This window comes from Crocodylus porosus, unplaced genomic scaffold, assembly GCF_001723895.1.
Source record: "Crocodylus porosus isolate Cpor-Errol unplaced genomic scaffold, CroPor_comp1, whole genome shotgun sequence".
NCBI lineage: Eukaryota > Metazoa > Chordata > Crocodylia > Crocodylidae > Crocodylus > Crocodylus porosus.
The window spans coordinates 8976555-8995133 of NW_017728926.1; the positions used below are offsets into that span (position 1 = coordinate 8976555).

Genomic DNA, 18579 nt, shown 5'->3' on the forward strand with positions numbered 1-18579 from the left:
CTGGACTCGATGATCTCCCGAGGTCCCTTCCAGCCCTGATGTCTATGAAATCTATGAAATCATCACAACCCCTAGGTGGTTGCCTGTCTAGTCTACGTAATCTTTATTAAGTCTTTGTTGCAGTCTGTCTTTCTCATGAAGACTGAGGCAAAGCAGCTCTCAAGCTCTGCCTCCTTCAGCTCCTATCAAAAGCTCACTGTGGCTATTAGCTGTGGACTCAGCCTCCATGGTCAGTCTTTTCTGATCAGTGCATTTGCAGACCCTCGTCCAACTGTCCTTAACTTCCCTCACCAGCTCATTTTTTACCTTTGCTGCTGTGATTTTGTCCTTGCTATTTCCTTGGCCTGTCCTTGCATTGCCTGGATGTTTCACTTTCAGTGTGGAGGCCCCCTAGAAGCTCTTTGTGCCAACACGGGGATCTCTTGTGCTTCCATTTCTCTTGTGCTTCCATCATGTTAGACTAGCAAATAGATGTCCTGGCCTTGCCATGCTCCAAGTGCCCAAAAATGTTGCCACGACCAAAGGTAGTTGCAGTCTGCGCCACCTTGTAAGGGAAGACGTCTGCTTGCTTATTGCATGCCCATGAATTCCCCTTGCTCCAAGGCAGCTGGGAAAACTGCTGATTCCCCCGGGTTATAACGCTGTCCTGAACAACGCATGGGGCAAACCATCCTTTTCCGGTTTGGGACCCTCTTTGGTTAGAGAGGTTTTGCTACACAAAAAATAATTCACTCTGTAGGTTGGTATTTACTTTTATCCTTCTTTCAAAGGGATCTGGACTGTTAAAGACAGCATCCAAACTCAGCTGTGAACTATACTATCATGAGCAGCGAACAACCCATTTGACTTCACTGAAGTCATTCACATGTGTAAATTTAAAGCACATTTAGCCTTGCCATCGTAAGGGCCTGTCCCTCCTGTCTGTCCAGCTGTCCCTTTAGAGCTGTATGATATTTCTAAGCAACCTTATAACAGTTGTAACTATTTGTGATCAAGTGCACTCCAGCCTCCAGTTATGTGAGGAAGGACTCGTGTGCCTCAGACCTTCACCAGAAGAGCCGCAGGTCTGAATGAAAACAGACATAATGTTGGCCCACGTGGGTAGAGGAGCTCCAGACTCCAATTCCTGTCTCTTCTGGGACCTGTGAGCCAAAGCGGCTATGCAAAATAAATCACAAAAGACCCTAATTACCTTCTAAAGCTGGTGCTTGTATTATAATGCAAAGTGAGTAACAGGAAGGCTGCCCTGAGACTTCAGGAAATCGGTGATTTGCTGTGTGTTTTAGTTTTCGTTGCCTCTTCCCAGGTCTGTGCACGTTAACGGCTGTTTCGTGGTATGCAACACAAGTGACCCGTGAATTCTTCCACCCGAGCACCCCAGTTAACGCCAGGTAAGAGCCCTCTTCAGCAGATATTACAGGTGAAAGTAGCGTTCTGCTTATTAGCGGCGTGGCGGCCTCAGAGGTGCCCTACTGCAGGCAGGGAATCGGGACCCTGGTGCTCATCCCTTCGTTCTGCCTGGCGTCCGCCTGCCCCAGCCCTGTGCCTGCCCGGCTTCCTGACATGGATGTAGAGAAGAGGCATGTCCTCACACCCGGGACTCCCCTGTGTGCCAGACCAGTGCCGGCTCGCCTGTTCCCCGCCCTCCTCTGGTGCTGTTGCTCCTCTGTACTTGCCCCACGGGCCTCGGTTCATAATTTCTTAGTTTGGGGTCAGAAGGGACCTGAACAGATCATCTAGTCTGACCCCCTGCCGCTGGTAGGAGCACACGCTGGGATCACACAATTCATTTTACACGAGGTTTCATCATGGCTAAGCAAGCATGAGACCTGTTCTGCTTCTGCCAGCTCCCTGCCCTCTGCATCCCCTGTTTTCTCAGGCCATTGCCCTCAGTCTTGCTTGCCATTCCCATCACCCTGTGCTCATGGTTTTGCTCAGTCCCCAGAGAGATTAGCTGTGCTTCTCTAGGGGGACTTTTGTGTCGCTGTTTTCTTCAGTGGCTCCGTCTCTCCTGAAACCTTTCCTGATACCTGAATTGCAAGCATTTATCAGGCCTAAGGCCCATCTAGTCCAATGCCCTGTCTGGGAGATGGGCCCTTATTAGCTGCTGAGGAAGGGGCAGAATATCATGCCTGCCTGGTAGTGTAAGAGTGGTGTTTTGCACGAGGATTTCTTAGGTGGTCTCTCTTATTGGACCAACCATGGAGTTGGGATAAAGTTAAACAAGCTATCAAAGGTGAGACATTCCTTCTCGGGTGACCTGAGGAAGATGCCGTACCGGGGAAGGTTCTTCCTAGCCCCTGGCAGCAAAGGTTTGTGCTCTAAAATGTATTTTGGATTTTTTCTGGTATCCATCTTGGTCATTGCTAAGGCACAGGCTGGCGTCTACAGCAGTAGCCAGCCCTGGACCCATACTGGTGCCCAGGCATTTAATGTCAGTACATGTCTCTGTGCGGGCATGAGGGTCCTCCCCTCTCCCGCTCAGCCGAGAAGCAGGCTCTCTGCTTCCCGCTGTCCCTCAAGCACTCTTGCACAAATGTCAGCAGGTCTCTTTTCTCTCTCGCTCCAGGTATGAATTTGGCTCTGCTTTGTTTGTTGGCTGGGCAGCTGCCAGCGTGACCATGCTGGGAGGCTCCTTCCTGTGCTGTTCGTGCCCTGCCGAGGAGAGGAGAGGACAGCAGTACTACAGGCAGTCCCAGCCCTCTACAGCTAGGGAGTACGTCTGACCCTTCCTTGTGCCAGCGCCTCCGTTCTTTCTCAAGTGCATGCTAGAGACAAGCCGTGTTTCCAACCCCTGTGTAAATGCAATGGAGGAGGAGCTGGGTCCTCACGCAGCTTGGGGGACCCTCCCCACGTAACCCTGACTGCTTCCAAACACACTTCTCAGGGGCTTTTCTAATAGTCTGGGGGCAGCTCCACTTACCGTAGAGCGGTTCTCTTGCTGTAGCTCTTGCTTCATCCTTGCCAGGTTCTTCCCCTGCTAGTTCAGTCTGCACTGCCAGGCTTGCCCCCACCCCAGCATCGACTGGCCACATCCACGTTCACCGGCCAAACTGGGTTAGAGTCGGTAAGCCGCAGTGCAGATTGGACTCCAAGTCCATCTAGTCTGGTGTCCTGTCTGTCATAGTGGCTGTTCCCAGATGCTTCAGAAGTAGGGGCAAAAAGCCCCTTCCTCACAGGGGAAGGTTCTTAACCCGTGGCAGCTACAGGTTGGTTTAATGTTCTGAAGTGTGATTATTTTTTTCTATCCTTTCTACTGTTTTATTATAGCTGGTATAAATGCAGATGTTATGTATGTATTTGTCTAATCTTTTTATATACACCTCTATACATCCTAATAAGAGCTTGGTCACCATACCTTGTGGCTTTGATTTCCACAGCTTGGCTTTGTGTTCTGTACAAACGTTTGAGTTGTGCAGTGTTTGTGTGTCGTGCTCTCCCCTGGTTTTTGTATCTGAGAAAGTGCAAACGGGAGCGTCCAACTAATCTTCTCTGGGGCTCTTTGCTATTTGAGATCAAGTGGCTGAATCTGAAGAGGATATCCCAGGAGAGAGTCTAACATTGATTTCCATAAAGGCAATAGAGCAGGAGCAGCAAGGACCACTGACCTGGGCCTGCCCCATTCTGCATTCCTGTTTTCAGGTGTTTCTATTCAGAAACTTTCATCCTCTGGACTGAAGCCATCTAGGTTTGGTTTGCACCCAAGATCAATCAAGCCTCTGAGTACACGGGAAAATAGAAAAAGTATCAGTCAATGATAGACCTGTGATTATTTTTGAGTGTTAGTGAGCTGAAATCCGGCATGGGATGAGCTCGCAACAAGCAGATGGGCATGTCAGGGCTTTGTCAGGGGGAAGCAGAGGTTTGGATTTGGCCAAGCTGTTGGATTTGAAAATCGGGTCTAAGCATGTGTACCGTTGATGTTGCTTTGTGTTAAGTGAGGAGGCGTGTTGCTAATGTAGCTGAATGCCCAGGGCCTGATCTTCTACCAAGCTGTTGCAGCAGCTGCCATGTGAGATCTGGGGCAAGACTCCTCTGTCTGGTGATTGCTCGAGGGTGATCCTGCACTCTGCTCTAGGACCCCAGGGCCTGGCAAAGTTAGTGGCGCAGGAGGGAGACTTCTTGAAGCTGTGCTCATGCAGGACTCCTCCTGACAGGGAGCGCAGCTATGGCACGAGTCCTCAGAGAACTGGCTGGAAACGCAGGGCTGGGAGGGCCCTTAGGAGGCTGCCTGCCCCATCCCCTGCTCGGGACACCATCCTCCCTCTCCTGCCAAGCTTGGGATCCATGTAAGAGAGGCGGCGGAGCTGTGGTGCGGCAGGGCTCGGCACAGGCGAGGGGCTCGGCTGGGCAGGGGCCTCCCCAGCACCCCCGTGCGTTCTTCAGCCCCTGCCCCTGCTCTGCGCCCCACGTGCCAGGTGTCGCTCACAGGCCAGGAGCAGCGGCAGGGTCGTGGAGCAAGTGTCATCGGCACTGGGGAGTCCTCCCATTAGCCAGCTGGACACGGGCTCCAGAGAAGAGCATCGGTGTTCACTATGTCAAGCCAACCAGCGAGGCTATGGAATAAACACGCGTCTCTTCCAGGCATTTTGAAAGCAAAGGCAACTTCAGGGCCCTGGAGAGAACACTGCTTTGGATTTTATTTTACTCCCTTTTTTAAAAAAGTAGAATTGTTCATGCCCCTTGTCATGGCAGGAGACCGTGCAGGTTGCATAGCCAAGCATTTAAATGAAAGAATGCCGGCTGACTGCAACCTTCGCTCTGGCCATTGCCTGCATCATTGTCAGTAGATATTATTTTGCATATATACAGTGTCTCTCTTCCCTTTAACTTTATATATGCATGTAGCCTCTTGTACTGCTATGTATTACAGCCTGTGCATGTGATTATCCTACTTCAACTCTGCTGTGTTGTCTAACACCACCGAGTACTTCTTCAGTGACCTAACAGTCTTGGTGGCTTTTTTTGTTAATACATTTTACTCTAAGTACACTGTTAATAGTTACTACAGTCATTATTTAGCCTTTGGAAATACACAGCTTTATTTCAGCCTCTGGAAAAGTTCAATTTTTTATGATTTTTCTTGCCTAATTAGAAACATATAGGCACTCTTCAAATCAGTTGTAGACTTAAATGCTTGCTCACTTAAAGAAGAGTATATAATAATCCGTTAAAGGAAGTGCCTGTACAACTCAGGAAAAATTGCAGTTGATCTTTGAGGATAGGGGAGAAAGATATAGCATTTGTTCTTTTAAATGAAGAGAAACCAAAACACTTGTTTCTAAATGGTGTTAATGCATCTTGGTTTGTGTTTCTCAGAGAACAACCTGGGCGATAGTGGCTCTACAACTCTTGGTCCAGTGGTGTAGCTAGGGATGGAAATGTATGTGGGCTCCAGCTTATGGTGGATGGGACATGACTAAAGGTCCAGCAAATCATTTGTATAGTAAATGATTTAATACTGTCTCAAACCACAAGCGTATCGTAGCCTGTTTTATGATTTCTGAGCTCTTGCTTTCAGGGGCTCTTGTTCAAAAGGAAAAGCCTGATGATAAAATTACTATGCTAGGCATTCGTAGGCTTAGATTTAGGTAGGCTACGGTGATGCTGATGAATGTCTTACTGGCTAGGATAAGTGCTCATGAATAGTGCCTTTGAAGACGATGGGATTGCAGACACTCAGGCTCAATAGCTCTTAGGATTTAGCCTCAGGAGCCGTTCTTGGGCGATACTTAATGCCCTGTGGGCTAAACTCAGGCGTGCCAGACTCAGACTTCAGAGAGAGTCTCTCCCTGCTGCCTTGGCCTTTGTACTCAGAGGTTTGAACCTCTAGACTAACTCAGTACGTGACGCATGAGCAGTTTACTTTGTGAGATGTTCGGGCCAGGAGGGAGCCGGGTGCCCGGGAGAGACTCCCCTGCAAGACACGGAGCAGGCGAGCCGTAAGTGCCCTACATGGCCCCTTACCTCACCGGATGTGTTGACGCAGAGCCGGGACCGCAGCACCGAAGTCTGTGCTGCGCCGCTCTTCCCGCGCACCCTAGCTAGAGCCGCCCTCAGCTCTTGGGGCTTGTGCCAGGGTCTGTTGTGCTCCCTCCCCTCACAAAGCAGCCTGGAAAAGTCCTGAAGGGGCAGGACAGAAACAGACTCAGAGTGAACCAGCGCTTCCCTGTGCTCGGGGAGCCAACTTGCTCCCACTGAGGACTTCAAATGGTTTACCCCCGAATGCCCGTTCGGCCCTTTGAGTTGTTTCTGTTCTGCTCACACCGTCCTCGAGCGCCCTCGTTCAGCTTCACCCGCAAGTAAGGCAGTGCTTACTTCTGCCTCCGAATCGCTGTCCTTACAGCCTCCCGCCAGCTCTCCTCCCACCGCTGTATCGCTCTTCTCCTCGGGGTCCAGGTCTACACAGTTTTCAGTTGGTTTTGTTTTAATAGCTCCTGATGCAAGCAGATTTTTCAACTAAGATTTGGTCCGACTGTCAGATGCTTGCTGAAATTTGGTGGGGTGGGTTTTGCAGTGGGGAAGGGAATGGGATAATCCTTCTGCCCTTTTGTGTTGGTTTTTCTATGTAATGCAGAACTAACAGCCCTCTCTCTCTTTTGAATTTCAGACCCAATGTAAAAATGTCTTCTTCACCCATCAGGGGAGAACAGTGCTTATAGGCTGTCTTCACCCATCAGGGGAGAACAGTGCTTATAGGCTGTCTTCACCCATCAGGGGAGAACAGTGCTTATAGGCTGTCTTCACCCATCAGGGGAGAGCAGTGGTGGTTTGTCTGAACCCAGCCTATTGTGTTCCTTTCAAATAAAAATCAAAACATTTTAAGAGCAGCTCCTCTAGCGAGGATTTAAAAAGAAACCTGTGATTAAAAAAAAAAAATAACCAGAAAGGTCTTCTTATATAGAGCCAAAGCACTGTGTATACCAATGTTTTTATTCTTTTAATTTAAAATTGTATTAACTTTTCTTTGGTACAAAAACATAGTTAAGGGGATTTATGCTATTTTGACTATTCAAACGTGTGTTCCTGATTATTTGTACTAAAAATGACTCAAAAGTTATTAAAACATTTTAGGTCATTATCAACTTTCTGACGTCTTGTCCTTTAAAATCCTCACCCATTAGACAAATTCACCACGAGCCATTGTGCCCGCGCTTGTACATCCGCACACTGGTGTGCACTGAGGAAGGAGATTCCTCCTAGACCTTCTCCCCGCTTGGATACTTGCTGCTGGCTCTCCAAGGTCGTAGGACATCTTCTCCCAGACGGACAGGCCCAGACGTTTAATAGGGCAAAATGTCCCATTAGGGCACTCGGCTGGGAGAGGGATGTCTTGAGTTGAAACTGGTTTATATTAGACAAAAACCAGGAACAAATCTGAGAGTAGGACCCAGGACCACGACTCGTCCCTGCGAGCTCCGTGCCCTTAGCACAAGGCCACAACCTCGTGGTGGTTCTCCCTGGCCCCCGGATACCCACCGGCCTTCCTGCTCGTGGGCCGGGCATGCCCTTGGCAGTGAGGCAAGTGCGATGGAGCCCCTCGGGCTGAGGGGAGTCTGGGCCTGTGCTGCAGGCGCTAGGGAGGTAGCAGCAGCACCAGCCCCCATCAAAAGAGGGAACCTGCCCTGTTCCTCAGCAAATGTCTGTAGGCGCCTGCCTTCAGGGCACGATTCTTGGTGCTCGGTCCCCAGAGAGGGAGATGTGGGCACCTGCCTGCTCCTGAGCACAGGGGGGACCCCAGACTCAGCATCTCCGTGGGTTACTCTGAGCTGCTCCCGGCTCAGCACGGATTTCCTTGGGGTTTGAGAGGAACCTAAACCCCCGCGTAACGAGCTGAGGCCCAGGTGGCGGTTGTCAGGAATCGGGCTGAGTCCTTCCTCCAAAGAGCCTCAGCCCACACCAGCTACCTGGTCTCTGGCCTGCGTGGACCGCTAACCCTGACTCCGTGGCCTTGGCCCTCCCAGCCTGTGCCCTGATCAGGACTCGCTTCGACCCTCAGTTGCTCTCCTGCATTGGGACTGACAGCTTTGACCGTGCTCCCCTCCACGTGGAGCGGAAGTTAGAACCGAGGCCCGCCGTGCCGGCACGTGGGACTGTGGTGCCTCGGCGTGGGAGCCACGGCAGCCGCGAGGGGGAAGAGCTGCTCAGCCCAGACAGGAGGAAAACGCTGCTGACAGAGGTAGGTGTTTCTCTCTCGGGGCACTCAGCCGGGAGGGGAAGGATGGCTTCCAGGTTCAGTCCCAAGGATTGCTCGATGCAGTCAGCGGGTCCTTGGAGCAGGCCCCAGGTCTCCCTCTCCCGGGTAAATGCTCTAACCACTAGGCTACAGACCCCTGCCTCCTTTTGCTCCCTCTCTCCAGCCCAAGGAGTCCTGAACTCTTTTCCACGCCTCTGAACAGCTTCCGAAGGAGGGCTGGACAGTCCTCCCGTGCAGAGCAGCCGCAGGCTGGTGGGTCTGGTGCCCAGGAGCCAGGAGTCTCCCCAGGTTGGGTGGATCCAGGCTTTGGGAAGGGGATGCAGGGTGCAGAGGTGGCTGCACCCCAGCTCCCAGCATCCCCGGGTGGGCAGATCACACGGAGGAGCAGCACCAGAGGACTTTTTTAAGTTCCCCATGCAACTAAGACCCTTCCCTTCCCCTCTGCACTTAGCAGCACGTTCCCTCCGTTCCTGCTCCCCTCCTGGCCAGGCTGCCGCTGCACAGGGTGTGCTGGGTGTGCTCCGCACATGCCTGCCTGGCCAGGCCCTTGGGGATTTAGGCACCTGCATATGCAGAGAGAAACTTTCAGGTGCCCAGGAAACTTTTGAGCTCCAAAGTGAAGAGCCAGCGAATTTTCAATCCTGCCAGGGTCAGACAGCAGCTGAGCTGGGGTTTCAGGACTGCAGTCTTAGATGAAGTCTTGTAAACTGAGACTTAGGCCACATGGAAACACCCAAGTCCTTTTTTAGAGTCCCTTCCCTTCTGGCCTAATGCTGAGAGTCACGAGGCTTCGAGTTCACGTCTCACTTCTCCAATTTATTGATGTTATTGCTTCGTAGTCCTAACTGCTGAGAAGGGACTTGGGTATGGCTCCCCCATTTTACAGATAGGTGACTGAGGACCAGGGAGCTTGCATAGCTGCACTGATGGAGCTCACTCTGGAAACCAGGTCCCCCGCCCCCCCAGCTGAGTCAATTCTCACACATAACCCCACCACCTCCCAGAAAAACTCAGACCTGAGTTTGCACGGACACCTTTGCAAAGCACTGCGAAATACTGACAGGAATGGTGGCCTCTAGTGAGATTATCAGTCCCACTTTGCCCTTGTCGCTCCTTTCTGACTCAAGCTATTAACCAAGACGTGGAGCTGTGGGTTGTTTCCATTCAGAAAAGATCCTGAGGATGGAGAGCTGTGCTGTGGGCTCTCGGAGAGCATGGCGAGGTGCTCTGTCTCCTAGGTCTTTGCTGCTTTTAATTCTTGCCTCTGCTCACTGACTCTGCAGCAGGCAGCAACGCAGGCCAAAGTTTCTCTTCCTAGGACTTGTTCTCTTGCTGACTCCTGCAGTTGGCCTCCCAGAGCCAGAATGCCCATTCCTTATTTTCTTCCACTTTTCAGCCTAGTGACTAAACAGAACATTAATTATCCAAGTCTGGCTGCACAGGGTCATTTAAGATGCTGTGCAAAAAAAAAAGCTTTAATCTCTTTGCAGTGAATTCAGTGTTTGGATTGTGCTTAATTGGGTGCAATATTCTAATTGGGCACAAAATAACCTAAAGTGACTTTTGTGTTAAGATGCTCCATAGGCGCAGAAAGCCAGCACGCACAACCCTGTCAAGCAACATAACCAGTTGTTGCATGAGGAGGTGGGTTTTCTTGGCTTTACTGTTGTCATCTTGCTCGCTGTGTTATTGAAGGGTAATTTGCGGTCCACAGCTGCAGCTGGGAGAGATTTCTGTATCTGCCTTTCATGGATCTCTTTGTAGATCCATCTGCAAAGTAAAATTGAGATGTATGGGTACCAGACTAGCCAGAGACGTCCATTGACACAGTAGAGCAGCAGTCGTGGCTTTCAGATAGCTTCACTCCAGACAGTAAGGGCCAGGGTTTTCAAATGTCCAGCTCCCCTTGCAATACTGGGGATCAGATTGTGAAGAGAGACCCTGACGCTGTCCTGAGCCTTGTGTTCAGCGTGGGGCAGCCATGGGTCCTAGGCCTACCTCTCTGCTTGACCTCCGCTGCCGCCCCACGCTGACGAACTTCAGGGATGGAAGGAGAAGAACCAGCAGCTGGCTCTCGTGACACGAGGCCTTGGTTCCCAGACCCCAGGGCTCGGGAAAGGCCGAGGTACTTGACTCTTCCTGTAGGCAAGGCAAAGCTAGTGTCTGTATCACAAAGCCGCAGATGTCTGAAAAACAGCAACCAAACAGAAGAGAAACTATCCAAGTGTAAAACGATAAAAGTGACCCTTTATCAGAAGAAAACTCATCGTGGCCAAGGGCTCACAACACTGTTCCTTTCTCCCATGGCCCTGGGAACTCGGGCTCCTGGATACGCAATTGGTATTGCAGGGAACCCCTGAGAAAGGGCCTCTCTGTCCTCATCACAATGTGCTCCATGCAACTCTGCTAAATGGGCCCCCAGACAAGGCGTCCACTGGCTGAGGGCCATCCCAAGAAGATCAAAACTCAAAACAGAGAGCTATTTCAAGCCTTTGCCTAGCAAACAAGCTATCTGACAGGCCCATCTCACAGAGGCAGCAGAGTCCGGGAAGGCATCAAAGAGGCTGGACGGCAGCACTGTGGCTTCTGGATAAAGGGGAAAGTTCCTTCCCAGCCCCACGCGGCAACCAGCAAAGCCCAGAAAGGCAGGTGGAAGCTGCACGATGTCCATGACTGGCTGATGACCGTGCAGGCCGATCACTCGGGGAGGCTCTGCTCCTTCCACGCGACCACATTGCGTGGCTTTCCCCCGGCTTCCAGCTTCTTTGTGGTTGGAATCAAAGTTCTTTTTCGTTTGCTTCCCACGGGAGTTTGGACCTGCCCAGGACAGTGCTCTAGCCACCAAGTCACAGGCAGGACTTGTCCAGAGCTGCCGGCCTCTGGCACTTCCTAGCCACCTACTTTTTGTGCCTTAGATGCTGGAAATCGGCAGCACCGGGGGGCATGCCTATGTGGCTGTGTACCCACGTGGCCAGTGTATACCCTGCTCCAAATGCTCAGTCTACATACATAGACACGTGCCCACACTGCCAGGGAACCAGAATCACTGCTGCTGGAGGTGGCATTTGGGGCACTTACATAGGTAAAAAGCACTATTTAGAAGTCCACAAGATGAGAACTGCAGACTAGGTGAACATAGGGCAAGAACTACCCTGCCTGGCAAGGGCTGCATGTGCCCACAGCCACCAGCCAGGCCCCTTCCAATGCCCAGCCTTGATTTTCAACCTGTTACCATTTAATTACAGGGGCACACATCACCTCTGAAAATGCAAAGCACATCTGACACGACTTGGAAAAACTCAAAATAGTCCAACCCGCACGTTGGCTTTGAGCACTGCTTTCTCCAGACTGTGATCAGGTGATTGCAGGCCCCCAGTTGGTTGTTTTGGATCAATCTGATTTTACCTTTTTGAAAAAGTAATAACTTTCTGAAACGTTCTCTTACCCTGGGCTGTGGCGTCTGAGAGGTTTGACCATCTTCCCTCCAGGGACCAGCAGCTATGAATCAGGCTTGCACAAAGTAAAGGTAATAACCTTCCTAAATCCCTCTTCATTGCTAGCAGGGCACATTACTGTCAGCTGGAGAGGCTTGGGAGTTAAAAAAATCTGAGTCTGGGCTAACTTTCCATCCAGTTTCCTGCCCTTTGCTTTGTCTGTTCTCTAAAGCAATCTTGCCATTAATCTGAGGCTTTAAATGATGCTGATGGAGCTGCAATAAAATGTGCAGTAGCTGCACAGAAAAAGTCAGCAAGGAGCTGCATTGCTAGGAGTTAATACTGGGTTGAGTAATATCCCATTTTCATAGTCTAGCACAGAGCAAGTCAGCTGAATCGTAAGGGAGGCTGTTGAATTACCAAGATTAGCTTGCATTGTGATTCTGGTTATAATAAATTGGTATATACTACACCGTGCACTGCAATATATAGCTGCAAAAGGTGCTAGGACGTGGCTGTTCACAGGAATGCAGGTCTCACTGATGGACCATGTTGCCAGTGTGAATTTAACAGACGAGGAGAATATTTCATCCCAAAGCCTCGCAGGCTCGAGCTGCCCCGTTAGTCTGCTGGCAACTTCCACAGGTGTTTTTTGTGTCTTAGTTAGCAGAGACTAGAGCGAGCGGCTCCTCTCCCGTCTCCAAAGAGCTCGCGGACGGGCCCCTGCTGAGACAGCGGTCGCTCGCTCTGGACGGTGGAGCTGAGCGCTGCTCCTTTCCTTCGCCGGGTGGCCGGAGCGAAGCGTTGTGAGGGGCAAGGACGAGGTTGCTGGATCAGTTGCTGCTTTGTGGGAGCCCAGAGACTGGTTCTCAAGCTGAGCGTGTGCTGGCCCCTGAGTTAGAGCCTGGCCACGCCGGTCTGGGCCATACGCACTGCGCCGCTCAGCCTAATCCTGCGATGCAAACAAAGCCCTGGCAGGTTTATTAATCCCCTTGCTTGGCTGGTGCATCAGGAGGAGACCCGCAGTCCTTTCTGCTGAGCTGTGGCACTGAAGGTTTAGAGGTTATGGCCACAGGGGGCTATAGCCTGGCATGTGAACTAGGTGGCCTGAACAATAGCTGTTCTCCCCTGGGTTTAAGACATGTAAAAATAAGTGTGTCCAGTGTGTGTGCATGCATGCATGAACACACCTGTGTATACATAAAACTAGGGCTAGGCATCTGACCAGTCAAATAAATGTTGGTCAGTTGACTGATCAAATATTGGTCAAAAACTGTAAAAAAATCAGTCCAACTAATACATAGAAAAAGCACAAATTTTCCATCAAGAAATATGTCAAACAACAATAAAAAATATTTCTGTCATGAAAACTATTAAAAATGTAGCTTTTTAAAACATTCCTATATCCTTTCACTGGTCACAAAACCTATGCAGTCATTGACTGGTCAGTTGACAATATCCAAGTGGTCAGTTGAGGAGCTTGCCAGCCCTACATAAAAGTATTATTAGTTGGCAAAAGTATAATAATACAACGCACTGGGGGCCCTGCATGGGCCAGGGCCTGACTGCTGGGAGCAGAGAAACCGCTTGCCCTCCAGGAAGGGAAGCCTCAGGCCTGGTAGGAAACAGGACTGGCCCCTGGAGTTGCTCGCTGGTTTTCAGGAGACTGAAGAGGCAGGGGCCCCTCTTCCCGGCGCCCCAGCCCAGGAGGAGAAGGATCGGCTTAGAGCCAAGCGGAGCGATTGAGGGCAGTCTGGGAGAGGGATGTGCAGCACCTGCATCTTCCTGGGCGGAGGGCAGGCCCCCTGCAGCCCCTTCTTGCTGCCTGGCCGGCTCTGCGGAGAGCAACGGGAGGGAAAGGCAAGCGGTGTCCCCGCAGCCTGTTTGCAGGACCGCATGGTCCTTCATTACCACGGGGACAGGGACTTGAGACACCCTGCCTAAGACGGCTCGCTATGGCAGACGGGCAGATGACACGCATCTCCACAGGCGCCCAAGTCCCACGTGCTGCTTCTGATGAAACAACGTGGATTTAAGTCACGATCCACAGCTCGCCCGAGTCTCATCTTTGGCACCATCCCTGGACTTGTCCTTCAGGCGTGTGAGCTTCAGCTGCCACCGCCCGGTCCCACTACACGATCATTAATAATTTGACCCTAATTATTTCATAGCAAGATGTTTTCAAACCCAGCACAGGTGGCAACTCGCCCCAGGGGCTGGGCCACGCCGAGTCTCAAGTGTTGAAACTAGCTTGTTTTTTGAGTTATCTGAGTGCAAACAAAGACCAAACCTGTCCGTAAAAGAAGGATTTGCCCCGTGTCCTTGTAACTTAAATGGCTGAGCAGATTTCCTTCAGTTCCCTGAAAACAGTCACGACATGGCTGAGGACAGGCTGGAGCGCTGGGGGCCAGGACAGACGTCTGAGCAAGGAGCTACTGCAGGTCGGTGTCTGAAATGGGAAAGTGGCCAGAAAATGCTACACAGGCAGGGGCAGCTCCAGGGCAGGGCGGTGGCACAGTCACCCCCCCTTCAATGGCCCAGATCTGCTCCCGTGTCCCCTCTGGTGTCTGCCGACAGGCCGTTGCCGGCTGACATGGGGTGGGCAGGACACTGGAGTTATTTGTCATGCGGGACAGTTCCCTCGTGCTCTGAGAACAAGACCCCCCCCGCGACGCAGAGTAGCTCCTCTTGCCGGAAGTGGCAGGAGCAGACCAAGCAGGAGGGCAGGGGCCCCTGGAAGCTGTCCCCTCCTTACCCCTGCCCTGGCACCGGCCCGACCCGCTCCTGACAGATGCTCGCAGTGAAGTCGTTCCCTCGAAATGAATGCCAACGCTGGTCGAGGCCCAGGAGGGGTTAAGCGTTGCTGATTTGGGCGTTTAATGATTTGGGAGCATCATTGCTTTTTATTCTCAGCGGTGAGCTGACAGCAGTCAGTTCCAGAAAGGGGTGGGCAGGAGCTGGTGAGGCGCCGGGGGCTGCGAGCGTGAGACAGCGTGACCATCTCATCTGCTTGCCACTAAGCAAGGAACAAAAGGCACTGTCAGCTTCACGTGGGCTGCAAGCCTCCCGAGACCGGCCTGAACTCACAGAGCAACACGGCTGGGCCTCCTCGCTTTGCTCTGTGGTTTCTGAGCCGGGAGAGCACTCGCGCATCACGCTGGCAGGCTTCTCCTTGCAATCACGTGCGACGCAAACTGAGTGTCTTGAAGGAAGTGGAAGCTGAAATGGTTTTCACCAGAGCATGTGGATGCAGGAGCTGGGCCTTTACACCACACAGCATGAGACTCATCCAAAGCGCAGAAGAGCTGGCGGCAGGGTACACGCGGCCTTGAAGCTGCTAGAGACAGATCACAGAAGGGCTGTTCTGAGCTACAGGCTGGCAGTTTTAGATCGTGTGTATTATGGGCAAGCTGGCCGCAACTCCCCACTTGAGGTCAAAAGTCAAGTTCCCTTATGGTCTCACTTCCCTTCCAAGCTGACTTGGTCTCGTGCCCTGACGTGACCCCCTTATCCTCCCTCCTATCCACATGCTGCATGTTGACTCGGCTTCTGACTTGGGCCCTGCCTCTGGATTTGCACCCTGGCTCTGGTAACGTGAGCTCTGATTCCTGCCCCCGCCCCGGCCTGGGGTTTGGCTCTTGTCCTCCCCCAGTCTGGCCTGAAAATTAGGCTGGACTGCCTCCAGCCTGGTCGCTTACAAGCGGGGAACATGGTGGTGTGTGCTCTGGGGGAATTGGGGTGTGGAGCTAACGCAAGGCTGGGCTGGGGACGTCTCTTCTTTCTGGGCTGGGGACATCTCTTGTTTTTGGGCTGTGGGTCAGTGGCGCAGTGTCTGGTGTCCTGCAGGCTTCCAGAGGATGGTGGTGATCCAGCTGATGGCTTTTGGCCTTGCTCTCCTGTCTGCCCTCTTCCTGGTCACAGCCACCTGGACTGATTGCTGGATGGTTAATACTGATGACAGCTTGGAGGTGAGCAGAGCAAGCAGTCTTCAAATATGTGATCAGGGCAGATGCTGGCCAGGGTGGATGCTTCCTTTGTGACGTGAGATTATGAGGCTTATTATGAGATTAATGGAAATAAGAGACAATAGTTCCCATGTTTCAAGCGCAGGTTAGAACTTGCAGACCATTTCGCTATGTAACGGCAATGGTGGCAAGAGCGTCGAAGCACCGATTCCAGGCTTGCAGCTGCCAACAATCCCCATACTTTAGCTGTAATAGCTAAGTGGCTCAGGCACTTCTCCAGGAGGCCAGAGACCCTCTCACTGCAAAGGAGTTTGTATCTGCACCCCTCCGGTTCCTTCACATGGGGCTCCGACCACCAGAAGACAGAGCTGTGCATTTGCCAGACTACTCCCTCTGCTCCTCCTAAAGCTGAGCCCTTGGGTTTGTGCTCCATAGCATTGCATGGGTGGAGGGCACTGTAGCAGGGAAGTTCCTGCCTCACTGTGAGCCCAGGGCCTGCTCTCTTCCAGGGCAGGAGAAACCCAGTGTGCCATACACCCTCTGGCTTGCTCCAGTACTCCTGGTCCCCTTTCGTGGCTGCCAGGTTGAAAAGATCGCAAGAAATGGGTCTGGATAATGCCTGACCTGGCCCTGAGGGGTCACTGCTTGTCCTGAGGAGCTGCAGAGCTCCAGGAGGAAGCTGTGTTGGGTTGGGGAACCCAAGTCTTCTGTCTCAGGTGACGAGCAACTCCTGCTCTCCTGGGCGGTGATATCCCAGGTGAAGACACATTTTCATTTATGTCTCTAATGTCTGTCTTCCTCTCTGAGGTCAGTCACAAATGCCGGGGGCTTTGGAGGGAATGTGTCACCAACATGCAGGATGGCATCAAGACCTGCGACCAGTATGATTCCATTTTAGCAGATCACCCACGTGAGTCCTGCCCTGTCCTGGGAAGGGAGGGTGCCTCGGCCCAACAGGAAGAGGGTCTTTTTAGAAAACCCTTATGGCAACACTGAACACTTCACTGGCAGTGGGGCTTTCACATCCAGTTATACTATTTGCTCATCCACATTGTGACAACCAACATTTAAAAAAAATCCTTTGAACATTTCATTGAATGCGTACAAAACAATTTCAGTGTTTCACTGAAGCAGCTTCAGAAACTTCTACAGGGGAGAAGCCTCTGCTGAACCGCCTGGTTTAGATGGTTTAAACGTGGCGGTTAGCATACAGACAGCAGAGCAGACCGTGTCCACATGCCCTAGAGAACAAGTCAGTCCCGCATAAGCTGCGTCACATGTGCTGTCATGCATCCCACCCAATACTTGCCCCATATCTCCCGGGCAGGGGTGGCCTGCAGGCTTGTAAATAGGATGGGAAGGGATAACGTAGCAACTCCCTCAACGCCGTGCTGGTTGCATCCTATCCTGGCAGGGTGCTGCGTGCTGTGAGGTGGTCATTGTGACGATGAGTTTCTACCGTTGCTGGTGCTCTAGAGGCCGGGGCCCCGGCCACGGGCTCAGACCTCACTGCGCCAGGTGCTGCGCTACAAAGTCCCCAAAGAGCTCGCAGCACGTGCTTGATAAAGGCGGCGACCAGCGCTTCCTGAGGGCTGGGGAGAAGGGAGAAGCAATGCAGGGCTGGTCCGCGGGGAAGGCGGCGGTCTCCACCACCGCACACAGACATTGCCCCTTCCCCAGTGACACGCCTGCCGGGAGTGTCTGGCGTTGGATCTGCACTGCCTCATCGGCTGACTGTCCGGCTCTTGCTCCGCTCTTCCTTTCCAGTGAAAATCGTGGTGACGCGGGCCCTGCTGATCGCGGCTGACCTGCTGGCGGGCTTTGCTCTGCTTACGCTGCTGTTCGGTCTCGACTGCGTGACGTTCCTGAAGGAGGAGCCCCACGTCAAACTGAAGCTGTGCTACACGGCTGGTCTCCTTCTCGGGACTGGAAGTAAGCATCTGGAAGCCCCGGGCCTGCGCTGGGTGGCCACAACATGGGGGTGCCGGGGGTGCTTGCTAGGCTGTGTCTGGGCTCTGAGGGTATCCCCAGGTATGGCTCCTGGAGAAGTGGGAGAAGAGCCCAGGCCCCTTCCCTGTCTGAGCATCCTAGCCTTGCAGCCCCGTCCCTGGCGCTCTGGCCCTGGCTCTCAGCGGGAGCCTCCAGCTCTGCTCCCTGAGCGGGGTTTTACCTCCCGGTGCAGCCCCCAGCCCCAAGCAGCACAGCACAGTCTTTTCAGTAGAGCATTTACTGGGGCAAACCCAGCTTCCCTGCCCCTTCCCAAGGGGTTAAGCGGTCCCTCTGTCTCCGGCCCAGCCTGCACAGCTCCAAGCACCCACAGACAGCCCCGCTTGTCTCTCACCCCCCAAACTCCTCTCCACTCACAACTTTTGAACCTTTGGCAACCGCAGCCTGAAGCGCCTCGTCCCCTTGGGGAGTGGTGTGGGGCAAGGGGACTGCGCTGGGCCACTCGTCTCAGCAGCTGCGATCCTTTGCTAGGCGTCCTTGGCCTGGTTGGCTCGGTGTGGTACGCGGTGGACGTCTACATGGAAAGGGCCACCCTGGTAGCGCACAACGTGTTCCTAGGGGTGCACTACGATTTCGGCTGGTCCTGCTGGCTGGGCATGGCCGGGGCGACGGGCTGCCTCATGGGCTCCGTCGTTCTCACCTGCTGCCCGTACATGTTCACAGGTGAGTAGGGCTTCAACTCCTCTCTCAGCTGCTCAAGCGCTTTGGGAATCGGTTGACCAAGAGCTGAAGCATTTTGCCCAGATTTTAGGAGCAAACTGTAACAAGCATATCAATAAGGCCAGATAGCATTTGAAGGCAGCTATATGGGAAAAGTGGTTGTGTTTAGGGTAGACTTAGCTGATGTGCCAGCTAAGCTGGGTCTAAAAGCTGTGGCTGGGATGATGCAGTTGGGGCTGGTCCGGCTTTGAGCAGGGGCTGGACTAGATGTGACCTCCTGAGGCCGTTCAACCCTCTTTTCTATGAGTCTAAAACA

General features: G+C 52.6%; 2 protein-coding genes across 2 annotated transcripts in view; both read left to right on the forward strand.

Annotated features, from left to right (window-relative positions):
- The window catches only part of CLDN19 (claudin 19), a 13444-nt gene extending 6359 nt beyond the window's left edge, over positions 1–7085 (forward strand). The window contains exons 3-6 of the mRNA XM_019541374.1: positions 1307–1391; positions 2570–2716; positions 6611–6680; positions 6755–7085. Coding sequence (XP_019396919.1) covers positions 1307–1391; positions 2570–2716; positions 6611–6662 — 284 coding nt within the window. The 3' untranslated portion in view covers positions 6663–6680; positions 6755–7085. The remainder of the gene's footprint in view (positions 1–1306; positions 1392–2569; positions 2717–6610; positions 6681–6754) is intronic.
- Positions 7086–14008: 6923 nt separating this feature from the next.
- On the forward strand, positions 14009–18274 carry LOC109314504 (claudin-16-like). The gene is made up of 5 exons (XM_019541717.1): positions 14009–14072; positions 15478–15599; positions 16404–16506; positions 17364–17528; positions 18075–18274. The coding sequence occupies exons 1-5, from the start codon at positions 14009–14011 to the stop codon at positions 18272–18274; spliced, it is 654 nt and encodes a 217-aa protein (XP_019397262.1).
- Positions 18275–18579: the final 305 nt, after the last annotated feature.